Consider the following 12,984-nt stretch of genomic DNA (forward strand, 5'->3'; position numbering starts at 1 on the left):
GTTTCGGTGCAGATCTGCACAGAAAACATGATTTCCTGCCTCCTGGATGGAGACATTTTGTTTCCAGGTTGTTCACTGGTCCATCGCTGCATACGAACATTTGTTCCATTCTCATGAAGACGATATCTCAAGAAGCCTTGAGGGAAACATTTCAAATAAAAATTCTCGAGGATTAACTGATTTGGTTTTGTTGGCCAAAGGTCAAAGTCACAGTGGCCTCACAAAACATGTTTTGTTTCTCTTGAACATATCTTCAGATCAGTTTGAGGAAATTTAAATTTGATACAAACACTCAATTGCCCCACATTGTTGTGAATGTGATATATTAAGAGAATTTCATTACATCTGGCAGAAATGTTCACTCAAGGATGAACCGGTTAGAATTTGGTGGTCAAATGGTCACAGTGAACTCCCCAAACACTTTTTGGCTTCTCGAACGTGAAATCTTAAGATTGGCTTGAGATTGGGGGAAAAGATTATTGTAGACGGAAAGTGCACTGGTTACTGGAGGCATACAACTGTTTCCAGTTCATCCTGAGGTATTTGTACTAGTTGTATTAGTCCGTAGCAGCTGACTCAGACATTGTGTTCTATCTGCATCATTTCAGGTGATTATCTGGAGTTCAGTGCAGGTCTGAGCAGCTTCAGGTAAAACAGATGCTTCACAACCTGAAGGTGTTTGTTCAGAAGCTCCTGAAGAACATCACAACAAAATCAGCAGTAGGTCAATCACAAGGACATGGGCCATTCTACAAAAACAGTTTTATTTATTTATCAACAACTGTACATTTCTTTTTCAGTGCTGACAGCATTTGCTACATACTTTGGTGTGACTCAGAGGGAAGAGCGCATTTCGCCCCGTTTGTTATCTTGTTGGAAACGCTGACTTGATCCGGAGCACAGTGTAGAAACCAGAATTATTCACTGTCGTCGTTAACGTCAACATCGAAGACACTTTCACTCATGGGGTGTTTTTCTCGAGTTTACATGAAGTGCCACTCCCTCCGTCCTCAAGAGCATTTACAGGCACTGAACAGTTTTATTAAGACAGACTGATCTCTGCGTTTAATCAGGACAAATGTCACGACCTCCCCATCACGACCAGCCAAACATATTCCAGGAATAACGATAAGATACCGAAGGGCAGAAGGATTCCAATAGTGCAGATTGGACTGTTTGAGTTAAGTCTGTAGCCAAGAAATCAATGGTGCAATTCAACATCTGTATTACGTCAAGTTAGCAAAAAGCACATTGTCATTCAGTTTGTGCCTGCAGCAGTGAATCTCCTGCCAACTGAGGTCCAAGGGTTAGGCTAAACATTAAACGTCCCCCATCTCCCATCATCTAACAAGGTAAAACAAACAGAGAAAGATAGCACAGACAGAGCAGTACACTTTAAAAAGGTCTTTATATATATGAATTAAATTTACATCCATCTCTTTTCCACTCTGTCCCACAGTGGTCCAAACCAGCCGAGGCTCTGCCTGAGTCGGGGGGGCTCCATGTCAGAGATTATGGAGTGACGAAAGGCCATTTTGAAAATCTCCACAAAATGTCCTGTTTCATGTTTCACGCCCCTCTGTTTGATTTGTGAAAAAGTCCGCCCAGAGAATGTGCTTTAAGAAAATCAAAGAGTTAACGTTGTTTAAAAAGTTCTAGTCTACTGTAGGTTCTGCTCTCCCCGGCGTCAGAGAGAGAGAGAGGGCCAAGAAAATCATCACAAGTACACCCAGGACATGAAAATATATATTCTTATAATATATATAAAATGTCTTTTATTTAATCCGATATTTACACTTTTCACAAGATGTCTGAGGAAGGTTCTCCGAAATGAAGCGCTGCTTCACGGGGTCACAACCCAATATTCTCAGAGGAAAAAAAGGAACCCTCCAAAACAAAAGGACAAAAAAAGGTTCACTTCTCTCCAGCATAAACATCCTTAGGTCAACAGATCCATTGATTTCCACCGGTTTAGATCCTCAGTTCGTCTCGGCCTGGAGAAAAAGTCAAAGTCATCTCAGTAGAAGTGCTGGAGCCGAGCAGCTGACTGCTTCTCTTTAGTAGATGACCTCGTAGACCGTGGCCTTCTTGTCACCGGATCCTGTCACAATGTATTTGTCGTCTGCTGAGATGTCACAGCTCAGGACGGAGGACGACTCCTTCGACTGCGGGGAAGAAAACACAAAACTCATTAAATCCTCCCGTTGTGTTTCAGGTTATCACACATTTTATAAATGTCTTCTTCTCATTATGGTTAAGAGTTAGTTTTTTCTTTATACTGTCATGAATCTGAAGCATGTTTGAATTATTCTAAAATAAATCTGTCTCAGCGCACATGCAGTTTGAGTTAAGTGTGTAAATCATAGTCACCTGGAATATGCTGGCACCATAAGGAGTCCTCCATGCATTCAGCAGATTGTCCTTCCCTGTGCTCACAAACCATTTACCTGCAAACAGAGAAACAAACGTCATGACAATATAATCGGAACACACATGCACTGCCACACACACACACACACGCACGCACGTCGAGTGTGTTGTCACCAGGCGAAACATCCTCATCCACCTGAGCGATGATGGACATGTGATTCGGTAATAACCTCATCAATGGCCATAAAAACTAAAGCTGGTAAAATGCCATCCCATTAACAATCAATAAAAAAGCACATAATAAAAGGAGACTCTCACATTTACACTCTGATGATTGCTTAAATCACTGTCTTATTAATTACCCGACCGTCTAGTTGGTAATGATTTAATTAGTGACACAGAGCTCTGATGAAAGAGCCGGCGCCATTTGAATGAACAAGTTGTGCGGTGGTGGAGATATGAGACCGAGCTGAGGGGGAAATTAAAACTGACATTTCTGGATAAATGTCACTGAGGCGATTGTAAAACTTCAATTGTCTGAACTTTAAATTTAAAACCAGCTGCTCTGCCCAACACACACAATGATCTCAACCGAGATACAACACACACAATGATCTCAACACACACACACACACACACACACACACACACACACACACACACACACACACACACACACACACACACACACACACACACACACACACACACACACACACACACACACACACACACACACACACACACACACACACACACACACACACACACACACAGAGAGATCTCAACTGAGATAGAACACACACACACTGATCTCAACCGAACAGGCAGTGAACGTGCATGTTTGTAAAGTAACAGCCTCCTCGTTCACGCACACAACTGCATTATGAGCAATTTAGAAAATGTACAAGAGCAGCATTTAAAAACACGTTACTGTGGAAGTGATTAAACGAGTCACTGGATGTTTGAGTCCGTTCAGCTTCTACAGAAACTGTCGTTCCCTCATTAGGCAGCAGAACCGACCAGCAACCAATGGAACTAGTTAAATTCAGGAGCTACAGCTTGTGCTCATCTAGACTTCAAACATCTGACCACCACACAGGCCTCAGGGACGTTTCAGGACAGCAGGGGGGATTTTAATCCAACACAACCACCACCCACCTAAAAATGTATGGACTCACAAAACGTCCATATTTTTTTATTTATCCAGGCAATATTTCACACCTACTTTATTTCCTTAACACAGTCTGAAAATCTCTCAATGCTGAAATAATCTTTTCAGTTTTTCCTCCAGTAAATGTGAAATATTAATGTCTCCTAATGTGAATAAACCATAGGAATAAACCCTATTATTTCCTGGAAAGGTCATAACTTCAATGTCAATAACACAAAACTGTATAATCTGGTCACGCGTTGATTCCAGGAAACTTTTGGCCTGATGTGGAAAAGACAAATAGACAAAATCCTCATGTGACAACCTTGAATATCAACAACACATTTAATCGTTGCCGGAATTCAGCCAAACTCTCCAGCGGAGGCTTTTTGAATTTCCATCACAAACGAGACAAAAACCCTCTTATCCAGCAGGAATCAAACCTGTACTCCTGCTCGTGAATGCATTAAGACGAGTGTGTGTGTGTCTGCTACTCACCACAGTAGGCGAACTTGAGTGAGAGGACGCAGCTTTCGTGCAGGTGCAGCTGATACTTGTCGGGCTTGGTGTGATGAAGCACTTCCACGTTGCTGCTCTCCATGCCGACAGCCAGCCACTCTCCGGTGGGACAGTATCCAAGCGAGAAGATCTGCAACGAGGAATGTGTTCTTTCAACAAGTGTTTACAGTGTTTCATCATCTTAAAACAACCGAAGACCAATTAACACGTCAGCTCCAGATGCAACGTCTACAAGTTTTTCCTTTTAGAGCCCGATGAGACGTACAGATGGTTTATATGCATCATAGGAAATGTATTTTTGACTGTTTCTTTCAATAGTTTTTGCCTGCAAAGTAGATCACACACTGTAGCAGCTACAGTTGGACTGAAGGTGAAATGTATGTTTGTCCACTTTGTGGTGGGTAACATGAAAATGAAGAGCACGCTGGTTTGAGTCTCTCTCCTTCTCTACCTGTGAGGTAAAGTCGTGTTGTTGGAGCTGTCGTCCCTCCCTCAGGTCCCAGGAGCGGACAGTGTTGTCAAGGCCTCCGGTCCACAGCTTGGTCCCGTCGTGGGAGATGTCGATGCAGCTGGCTCCGTCTGTGTGGCCCTGGAACTGCCTGGAATAACACAACATCACACATGAGGTCAGGAACAGGGCAGGAAACCTTCCCAACTCTTACATCTCACGTTGGTGGTCAAATGTTTTAATCCTGAAACGCGCATCCAAACTCCTCATTGCTCGGTACTGACCTTACGAGGGTTTGGTTGTGGAGGTCCCACACAGCAATGTTTCCATCGGAGCAGCAGGAGAAGCAGACCTTGGCGTCAGGGCTGATGGCCAGTGCGTAGCAGGCCGGAGCAGAGGAAGTGAGTTCGGCCTTTATGCGGGGCGTCTGTGAGGCCAGGTCCCAGATGGTCAGCGTGCTGGCCTCCCCACCCACTATCAGGGTGCGGCCGTCAGGCAACAGCTTGCAGGAGCGGATATAATTGTCTCTGTTCTGCAGGGGAAACAAAAAGGAAGAGCGCTGTCAGGATAAGTGGATCTAATTTATTTACCTGTATATTTTTCCCTCATGTGAAATGGTTACATGAAAAAACTCAATTACAATTCTGTAGAGTAACCAATAGATTAACAGGATACTTGTGTGTATCTATAGATGATTTCAGACAGACAGCGTTCAGGTGTGGGGGTGGGGGGGGGGGGGGGGGGGGTGCAGCAGGCAGAGGCAGAATGTAAAGTGTAAATTCTGCTGCGGAGATCAAGTGTTTTTGTTTACAGCACATCGACTCCTGCGTCTTCTACGTCTATGCGCTTTTCATCCTGAGATATATTCTTTTTTTTTTCCAGTTTTATGTCTGTCACGTGGTATATACACCTCATCAACACACCCACTCTCTCCCTGTGAATCCTGCTGAGGATCTCCTGCTGTATGGGAGTTTTTTACTTGGGATCTAGCAGGAAAAACTCCAGAGAATGTCCCCAGCAACTGACTCAGACATTTGCCTTCCCACACACAGCCCCTCCAGATATTCTCAGGAGACTACCCGGTGTTCAGTGTATGTCTGAAAGCAGCTCAAGTCTCCTCTGCCACTCAGGAGGAGCTGTTCTTTTTAACGTGTGCAGTTTTTAGACTGCAGCTCTTTCATGTTACAGTGAAGATGTGGATGTCAGCTTTAACAAGGGATTCAGGGAAAGAGGGAATGGGGCAGCAGTTGTTGGCCAGGCTCCAGAAGAGCAGGAAGACAGATCAATAGGACTGTGGAAGCGCTGGGTCGAATTAAAACAGCACCCTGATGGCTTTATAAGACCCAGCTGCACTCTGGACACACCTTGAGGGTGTTGGAGGCCAGAGGAGTGGAGCGGGATGAAGCCACAGCATCAGGATGAGAAATGGGAGACAGTTGGGAGGAAGTAATGAGCTGGGTAATAGCAGACCGGGTAGGCCAGTCGGAGCATCATTACTCAGCAGGCTTTTTTTCTCCTCTCACTAAGGATTATTTCAGTGCAGCAGTGAGACACTTAACTGAATTATTTACATCTCTATCTGCTGGGATCTGGGGGAAAACTAAGGTGAAGTGTGGAGTCAGGCAACATATGATGCTCAAGAAAAGTTAATCACCGTCGTCTAATGAAACACGAGAACATCACGTCCGTCTGCAGTAATAACACACATGTAAAAGACTCTGTCTTTTCTTTTGTCGTGACTTGTAACAAACAAAAACATCTCGTTACCAGGCAGTCGAGTTGGGACACTGGGCTCTTGCTGCCTGGTTGGCTGATGTCCCAGATCTTGACACAGCCCTTGCCGCCGGTGTAGACGTGACGCGTGGGGTTGCTGATGGTGACAGCGCACACCACCTCCCCGTGGCTCAGCGTGTTGATCTGGCGAGCGTGGCGTGGGATGCCCGGGCCTACCAGGGCATCTGGAGGGAAGGGCACGGGCTGCATCTGACCATCTGCACTCACATGAAAAGAATAAGCTCTGCAGAAGACAGGGGGGGGGGGGGGGAGAGAGAGAGAGAGACATTCAGTTTAAACCAAGTCATCTGTTAATAAAAATTAGTTAAACACACATTTCAAATAAAAAACAAAGACTCACGGTTTTCCTCCAGAAATGGACGTGAGGCTGGCTGGCAGGCCCGGAGCTCTCATGTGAGAATGAGGGTCAAACCCCGCCTGCACAAGCACGAGGAAACAAGAGTTAAACAGTCAATAACCTGCAAAGATAAATTAGACTAAACTAATATTCAAATTGAAAACTATGCTTCATTTAAGCTGCTAACGCCCTGAGGAACCCTCGTTTCCAGGCAAATCCCTTCAAAAAGGTGCAAATTCAGCTTCATTGCAAACAGGGAAGCTTTGCACAAGGCTCCGACATCCCACTTGCTAATGCTAATGAAAGCCTGGGAGATTTTCAAACATGCACAAGATGCATTTTGGGGGCGAGTCTCTCTTTTTTCTTTAAGCCTTTGGAATGCTAACGAAGTAACATCAAAGTAAAGGAGCTGGGCTCGTCTTTGTACTCTCATTATGTTTACACAACATGCTGCAGCCAGCCGAGCAGAAATATTCACAATGAGTTCCGGAAATACACGATGAATACCCAAGTTTCTCAAAGTCATTCTACTTGTACTTTACAAGCCACAGTCAAGCTGGATAATTCATACACATGCTGGTGACGGCTTTGAGTCAAACTGATGGAGGTGGAATATACAACATGTATACTGTACGTGACACGGATTCAAGTTAAATTTAGGACTTCTTAAAACCACACGAATGAAATTAAAGATCTATGTCAAGTACAACAGATAAGGAAGATTATCAGATAATTATTCACACTTCAGCATAATTGATGAAAAGGTGAAGTAGCCTTTAATAACCCTCAGTTACGAGTCTTTCCCTGAGCCAAGCCGAGTCGCTAAGACCTACCTAAACACATTCAAGACCTAATACGTAATATTTTAACACATTTAAGACTTTTTAAGGTCTAAATTTCTGATCATTAAATTTTAACATTGCAAAGACCTAATTAGAAAGACATGTAAACAATAAATGAACATCCTCATTAATAAAATGTTTCATAGAGTTGAGAATAATTACAATTGGTGAGCGTCCGTAGGCGGCAGCAGCTGCAGCACTCATCTGAGGTGAGATGAGACCCGGATAAACGCTGGGGCTGGTGAGGGATCCGTTCATCTCGTGATGACTCATCATAGCAAACGGGGTGGCGTAGGAACCCGCAATAGACAGCGGTGTACGCAGGGCAGGAGCAGCTAGAAAACATGAAAGACACGAGAGAATAATTTAGTTTCAGAAATATTAAAATATGGTTCATTACAATGAGCGTAGGGCTGCAACTTTATTTTACCCTAACTCTATTTTATTAAATTCCATGAAAGATAATTATTTTGTTTACTCTTGTCAATCAATAAATCAGTGTGATGCTGAGGTACATTATGTGCGTTGACGTACCTAATGCCTCCATGCCGGGTGGTTTGCCCAGCGTTAGAGGTCGTAATCCTGGAGTGGTGCTGGTTCCTGGTGTCGGCGCCTCGTTCCTGGGTGTAGGCGTGTTGGACTTCAGGCTCGGTGTGGACGACTTGTCGTTCTAAAGCAGAAAGATGCTCTTAAGCCTTTGTGTGCAGCCTTGTTTTGTATCCTCTTACTCAAACACTCAAGTTCACTTCCTCTCGCCCTCAGCCACACACACGGAAACGAAACAGCATCCATGTCAGCGCTAAAAAAAATATTTCCCCACTGGCAGGAAAATCCAGAGTGACAATCTGAGTGGACGGCTCAAGGTAATCCAATCTAACACTGACACTTCATTACAGCTATGGTGAGTGTGTGTGTATGTGTGCGTGCGTGCGTGCGTCAGGGGTAGCAGTATAAACCTTTACTTAGAAGTCAAGCTTGTTAAGAGTGGCTAGACAAGCAAGATGGTGACCCAACCACTCCTCTCATAATTAATCCATCTCCTTCCGTTGCAGATCAAGTTAGAGACACGAGGGTTTAGCTGGTTGAGGGACAGAGTCACGCTGGGTGCCACGGGAGCTGAAGGGTGGTGATACGGACTATAAATCTATCCTAATCCGCAGTTCAATCGTTATGTAGAACCAATGCAGGCAGACTGTTTTAGCCTGGTGTGTAAGAGCTTTAGTGTCTGAGAGAAAATGGGGGATGGAGAGAGAGAGAGAAGATGAGATGGAGGAAGAGGAGGAGACAGCAGTTCCCTTGCCACTGTGTCTCTGGGTTATTTACAGCCTCGGGCCGAGGAAGAAATGACCATTTATTGGGTAAGCCATAAAGAAGATTGAGAGGAGTGAGCCACAGCGTTTGATTTCCTGAGAGTGCATCCACCCTCTGCCCCTTCAAGACCCTTCATAGCAGCCGACTGCTAAGCCGTCTGCGTATTAGACTAAAGGGCATTTGTCAAGTGGAGTGGGCGTCTGTGTGAAGGGCTGTCAGTTCGCCCATCACCCCCTCCACTGTAACCTCCTTATTTCATCATGTCTCTTGTCTTTCAGTGCACTCACATGGGCGTGGTCCTTTGCTTTGGAGGACGGTGTGCTGCCGGAAGAGGCGACGGAGGCGGGGCTGTTTGGGGCGGCATCCTTCTTCAGGCCCCGTGATTTATCGAGGCCGTTCTCTGGAGGTGAGTGAGCGGGGCTGGCTCGAGGGGTGGCCGGATCCTACAGAGTTAAACGAGACAGACGGAGAGCAAGACTGAGCAAACAGAGCAGAGGAAAGCCACCGGCATGTACATGTGGGTCAAACAAACTGGGGCCTCATGTGCAAACATAGATAAATATACTCATGCGTGCTTGTTCTCTCCCTCACATACATACACACACTTTTCATTCACCTGTCACTCCCTTTTCCCTTTGTGTTCTTTGTCTTATTACTTTCTGCATGAACGGCAAAAGAAATACAGCGAGTAAGCACACACTCATGGCGCACACAGCCAATATTGTGACAGAGTTTTTTTGGCAGCGCTGTGAAAAGTGTTGAGGTTTCTGCAGACAAATGACAAAGAGCCGTGTTTGGTTTCGACGCAGCGTTCACGCTGGAATGTGACTGAACGGCTCAGTTCAAACGAAGTCTCACCTCGTTGGAAACGTCCACCACCAGGTCGTCACTTTTGTCTCCGTCACTGTCCTGAAATGAAGGAGTCACAGGTTTAGTTTCCTAGTCGTTCATTAACGGTGGTAAAAATTAGTGGAATTTAATATTTTGACTGGTGGATCAAAATATAAGCCAGCATCTGTGACATGTTTTCAACTGTAGCATTTATTTATTTACTTTAAATACTGTAACCAGACAAACTGAAACTTGGTAATTCTGTATTTTACCGGTCAATTATTTCCAAATATTTATAATTTCTTGAAAGTTTCCAGGAGAGATCATTGCATCCTCTGTATTTATTACAATGTTAATGGAGTCACAGCTCTGAGATGTATTTTATTCAGGTCATAAAGAGCTTGTAAAATATTTTCCCTTCTACATTTTAGTTGACTCATAGCTTACATTTGAAGAGAGGCCTAATGAAGCCACAGAGTTAATCGATGTAAAGATACAAACAGAAACATGCTCAGGATCAGCTTCAAACAAAGAAACCAGTGGAGAAAAACACTCACGTATCTGCTCATGTTGTCCTTGTCATCCACTTTGCGTTTCTTGGAGTCGAGGCCGTAATCTGAAGAGCTGCGGTGCTTCTCACTCGCGGCCCGTAGGCTGTCTGACGGCGACACTGAGTTATTCTGCCAACGACAACGCACACAGACCACACAATCAATGTCCAGCTCCCAGAGTCTGCTTTTTATTTAACTCATAAAATCCTGCAGTGTACAGTGATACGCTTCAACATCCATGAACATGACTGAGTGTTGCATCGTGTTAATGTGAGGAAGAGGCTGGGCCATTATTGTGAATGTCATGATGTGATATGGTGTGAGACTTGCAAATAATTAAATTCTTTGTTGCCTTAAAAAAATAAATAAAGCACAGTTCGGCCACTGTCCAGACATGTCTTCTTTCAGTCAGGTGAATGTTTTGAGGTTTAAACGTGACAAACCCTGAGAAACCAGAAAAGCCAGGAACTGACAAATGGTGCATTTAAGCCCAGATATGACTCTGGAGCCTTTTCCTTTATCAGAGCAGTGACAATATTGACTGTACAGCTAAACGTACAATGCTCCCAGACTGAACTGGACTGATTTAGGATGGAACGGACAGAAGAGGATTCTGGGACAGCTTAGCCCCGCTGCTGCCACCGTGGCAGTGGCGCAAGTAGGAAACAGACGAGACAGCTGAGCACACACACACACACACAGAGACACACACAGACACACAGTACACCACTGAAGACAAAACACCCCCGACGTTTCACAGCAAAGAGATTGATCAGAACATAAGAGAAGATGTGAGGTGGAAGCCCAGTGCATCATGGGATATTTGGTGTATATAAACACAGATAAATGAAAAACGTGACATTGGATCCTGTTGTAGAGCCTTAGGTCAGACCCACTTGAAGCAACATTTAACCCAACAGTTTTGCATTCCTGACTAAACGAGACAACATGCAAATGAAAACAGCAGTGACCAAGATCTGTCACTGTGTGTGTGTGTGTGTGTGTGTGTGTGTGTGTGTGTGTGTGTGTGTGTGTGTGTGTGTGTGTGTGTGTGTGTGTGTGTGTGTGTACTGTGGCAGGTCAGTGACAAAACGGCATAAAATGACTGACAGAAAAGTTCATGAAAACCAACTGGAATAAAGAAGAGGAAGGACAGAAAGACGCCTTTGAGGGAAACTGGACAAGAGTGCAATGTGAAGACACAAAGAGGATGTTGCCAGCGGAGAAAAGAGCCATGAAAGAGGCAGAGTGAGAAAATGAGAAAAAAAGAGGAAGAAAGACAAGAGAGCAAAACAGGAAAGGAACTTGGCAAGCAATGAGAGCGTAGCAGTGTGGCAATGAGTTCTCCCCACTAGTGGGAATGCCCGCATAGGCTGGCACCATCTCAGAAACAGCAAACGGGGGGTTTTGTAGTCTGGGCACTGGTGTGGTGGGGTGGCACCGCCAACCAGCCCAACAGGCAGGGAGGCAGGGATGGGGGAGGTGGGGGAGTGGAGGCAAACCCTGAAACCTGCCCACAATGTCGGGCAGCTCAACAAATCCCTGCCTTCATCAGAGACAGAGAGATGTGGTGAAAGAGGGAAAAGGAAGATGTCTGACATCTTGGCTGCAAATAACGGAAAGAGAAAGAAGGGAGGAAGGCAACAGCCTGAAAACTGAGTGAAAGGGTGACATTAAAAAGCAACAACCTCCTGAGCCAAGGAGTGGAGAGAAGCAAATTTTAAAAAAACACTGTGGTTGGGCAGTTAATGGCACACAGGCATACTTATAGCACCCCCTTCAGAAACTGGCCCTGCCTCCACACACTGGGAGTCCGACTTTTCCTGAAGGTCTCAGCCAACCAAGAAGCCTTGTGCCATTTCCACACTGCCTCCTTCAAAATATGGACAATTGCTCAGCTGCTGTTGTGGTTTAAAAAGAAAAGCCACAAGAATAGTTTTATGCTTCATCCACATTACTGCAAAACAGTCTCTGTCCACACGAGCGTTTTGGCTCCGTATCAGTTTTAATCCGCGTCCATACTAACATGCCTGGAAATGCATATCATGTGACCACTCGCTTACACAGGAAGCATTTGGTTGTCAGCTTAAACAAGAGCTCGTCTCCTACACATGCAAGCAGTAATATCATTGTAAAATAAAGAATTTAACTGCACAAAGTAAGTGATTATCCATGTTGCATTCTACACAAGACTAGTGCTGGTTGTTTTCTTCAGTTGGGGGCGGGGGCGGGGGGGGCGGGGGGGGGGGGGGGGGGGGGGTCATGTGACAGGTGATTAGGGCTACGTTGTGTGTGAAAAGACCCAATCAGCAAACAGTCGTAAGTGTCTACGCCATTGTTTCCAAACATCGCTGTTTCTACCAGATGTATCCAAAACATTTTCAAATGAAAACGTAGTAGTGTGGATGTGGTCTGAGTGAAAGTATGACGTTAAAAGAAACTTCATGAGCCAAGGATAGTGGAGAGTGACAATTAAAAAAACAAAACACTGTGGTTGCGCAGTAAGTGACACACACACACACACAGCACTCCCTTCAGTAACTGGCCCTGCCTTGGCCTCGCAGCTTTCTGCCATTTTCACACCCCGTTCTTCCAGAGTCAAAATATTGACATTTGCTCAGCTACAGTTGTGGAAAAGAAAGCAACAGGACCCGTTCTTGAGCAGCTTGATGTGACGAAGCTGCCTGACGGACAGAAATCTGTGACATCATGACAGCTCGACTATGAATCTGCGCCTGTGACCTTTAAAGGACTGCCTGGACTCAATAACCCTGCACTTGTCTCCAACTTTGGTATCAGATGACCTGAGACAACAGGACAGGAAGACG

General features: G+C 45.0%; 1 protein-coding gene across 16 annotated transcripts in view; it reads right to left on the reverse strand.

Moving 5' to 3' along the window:
* Positions 1-745: 745 nt before the first annotated feature.
* tle3b (TLE family member 3, transcriptional corepressor b) overlaps positions 746-12,984 on the reverse strand; it is a 30,812-nt gene continuing 18,573 nt past the window's right edge. For all 16 annotated transcript variants that reach the window (XM_034576278.1, XM_034576261.1, XM_034576270.1 and 13 more), the window contains 12 exons: positions 10,163-10,285; positions 9,633-9,683; positions 9,062-9,217; positions 7,998-8,133; positions 7,626-7,798; positions 6,625-6,701; positions 6,258-6,507; positions 4,775-5,022; positions 4,494-4,641; positions 4,022-4,172; positions 2,371-2,447; positions 746-2,165 (listed from right to left, as the gene is read on the reverse strand). In XM_034576278.1, the coding sequence (XP_034432169.1) occupies positions 2,058-2,165; positions 2,371-2,447; positions 4,022-4,172; positions 4,494-4,641; positions 4,775-5,022; positions 6,258-6,507; positions 6,625-6,701; positions 7,626-7,798; positions 7,998-8,133; positions 9,062-9,217; positions 9,633-9,683; positions 10,163-10,285 (1,698 nt within the window). In that variant the 3' untranslated portion in view covers positions 746-2,057. The remainder of the gene's footprint in view (positions 2,166-2,370; positions 2,448-4,021; positions 4,173-4,493; positions 4,642-4,774; positions 5,023-6,257; positions 6,508-6,624; positions 6,702-7,625; positions 7,799-7,997; positions 8,134-9,061; positions 9,218-9,632; positions 9,684-10,162; positions 10,286-12,984) is intronic.

This window comes from Hippoglossus hippoglossus, chromosome 3, assembly GCF_009819705.1.
Source record: "Hippoglossus hippoglossus isolate fHipHip1 chromosome 3, fHipHip1.pri, whole genome shotgun sequence".
NCBI lineage: Eukaryota > Metazoa > Chordata > Actinopteri > Pleuronectiformes > Pleuronectidae > Hippoglossus > Hippoglossus hippoglossus.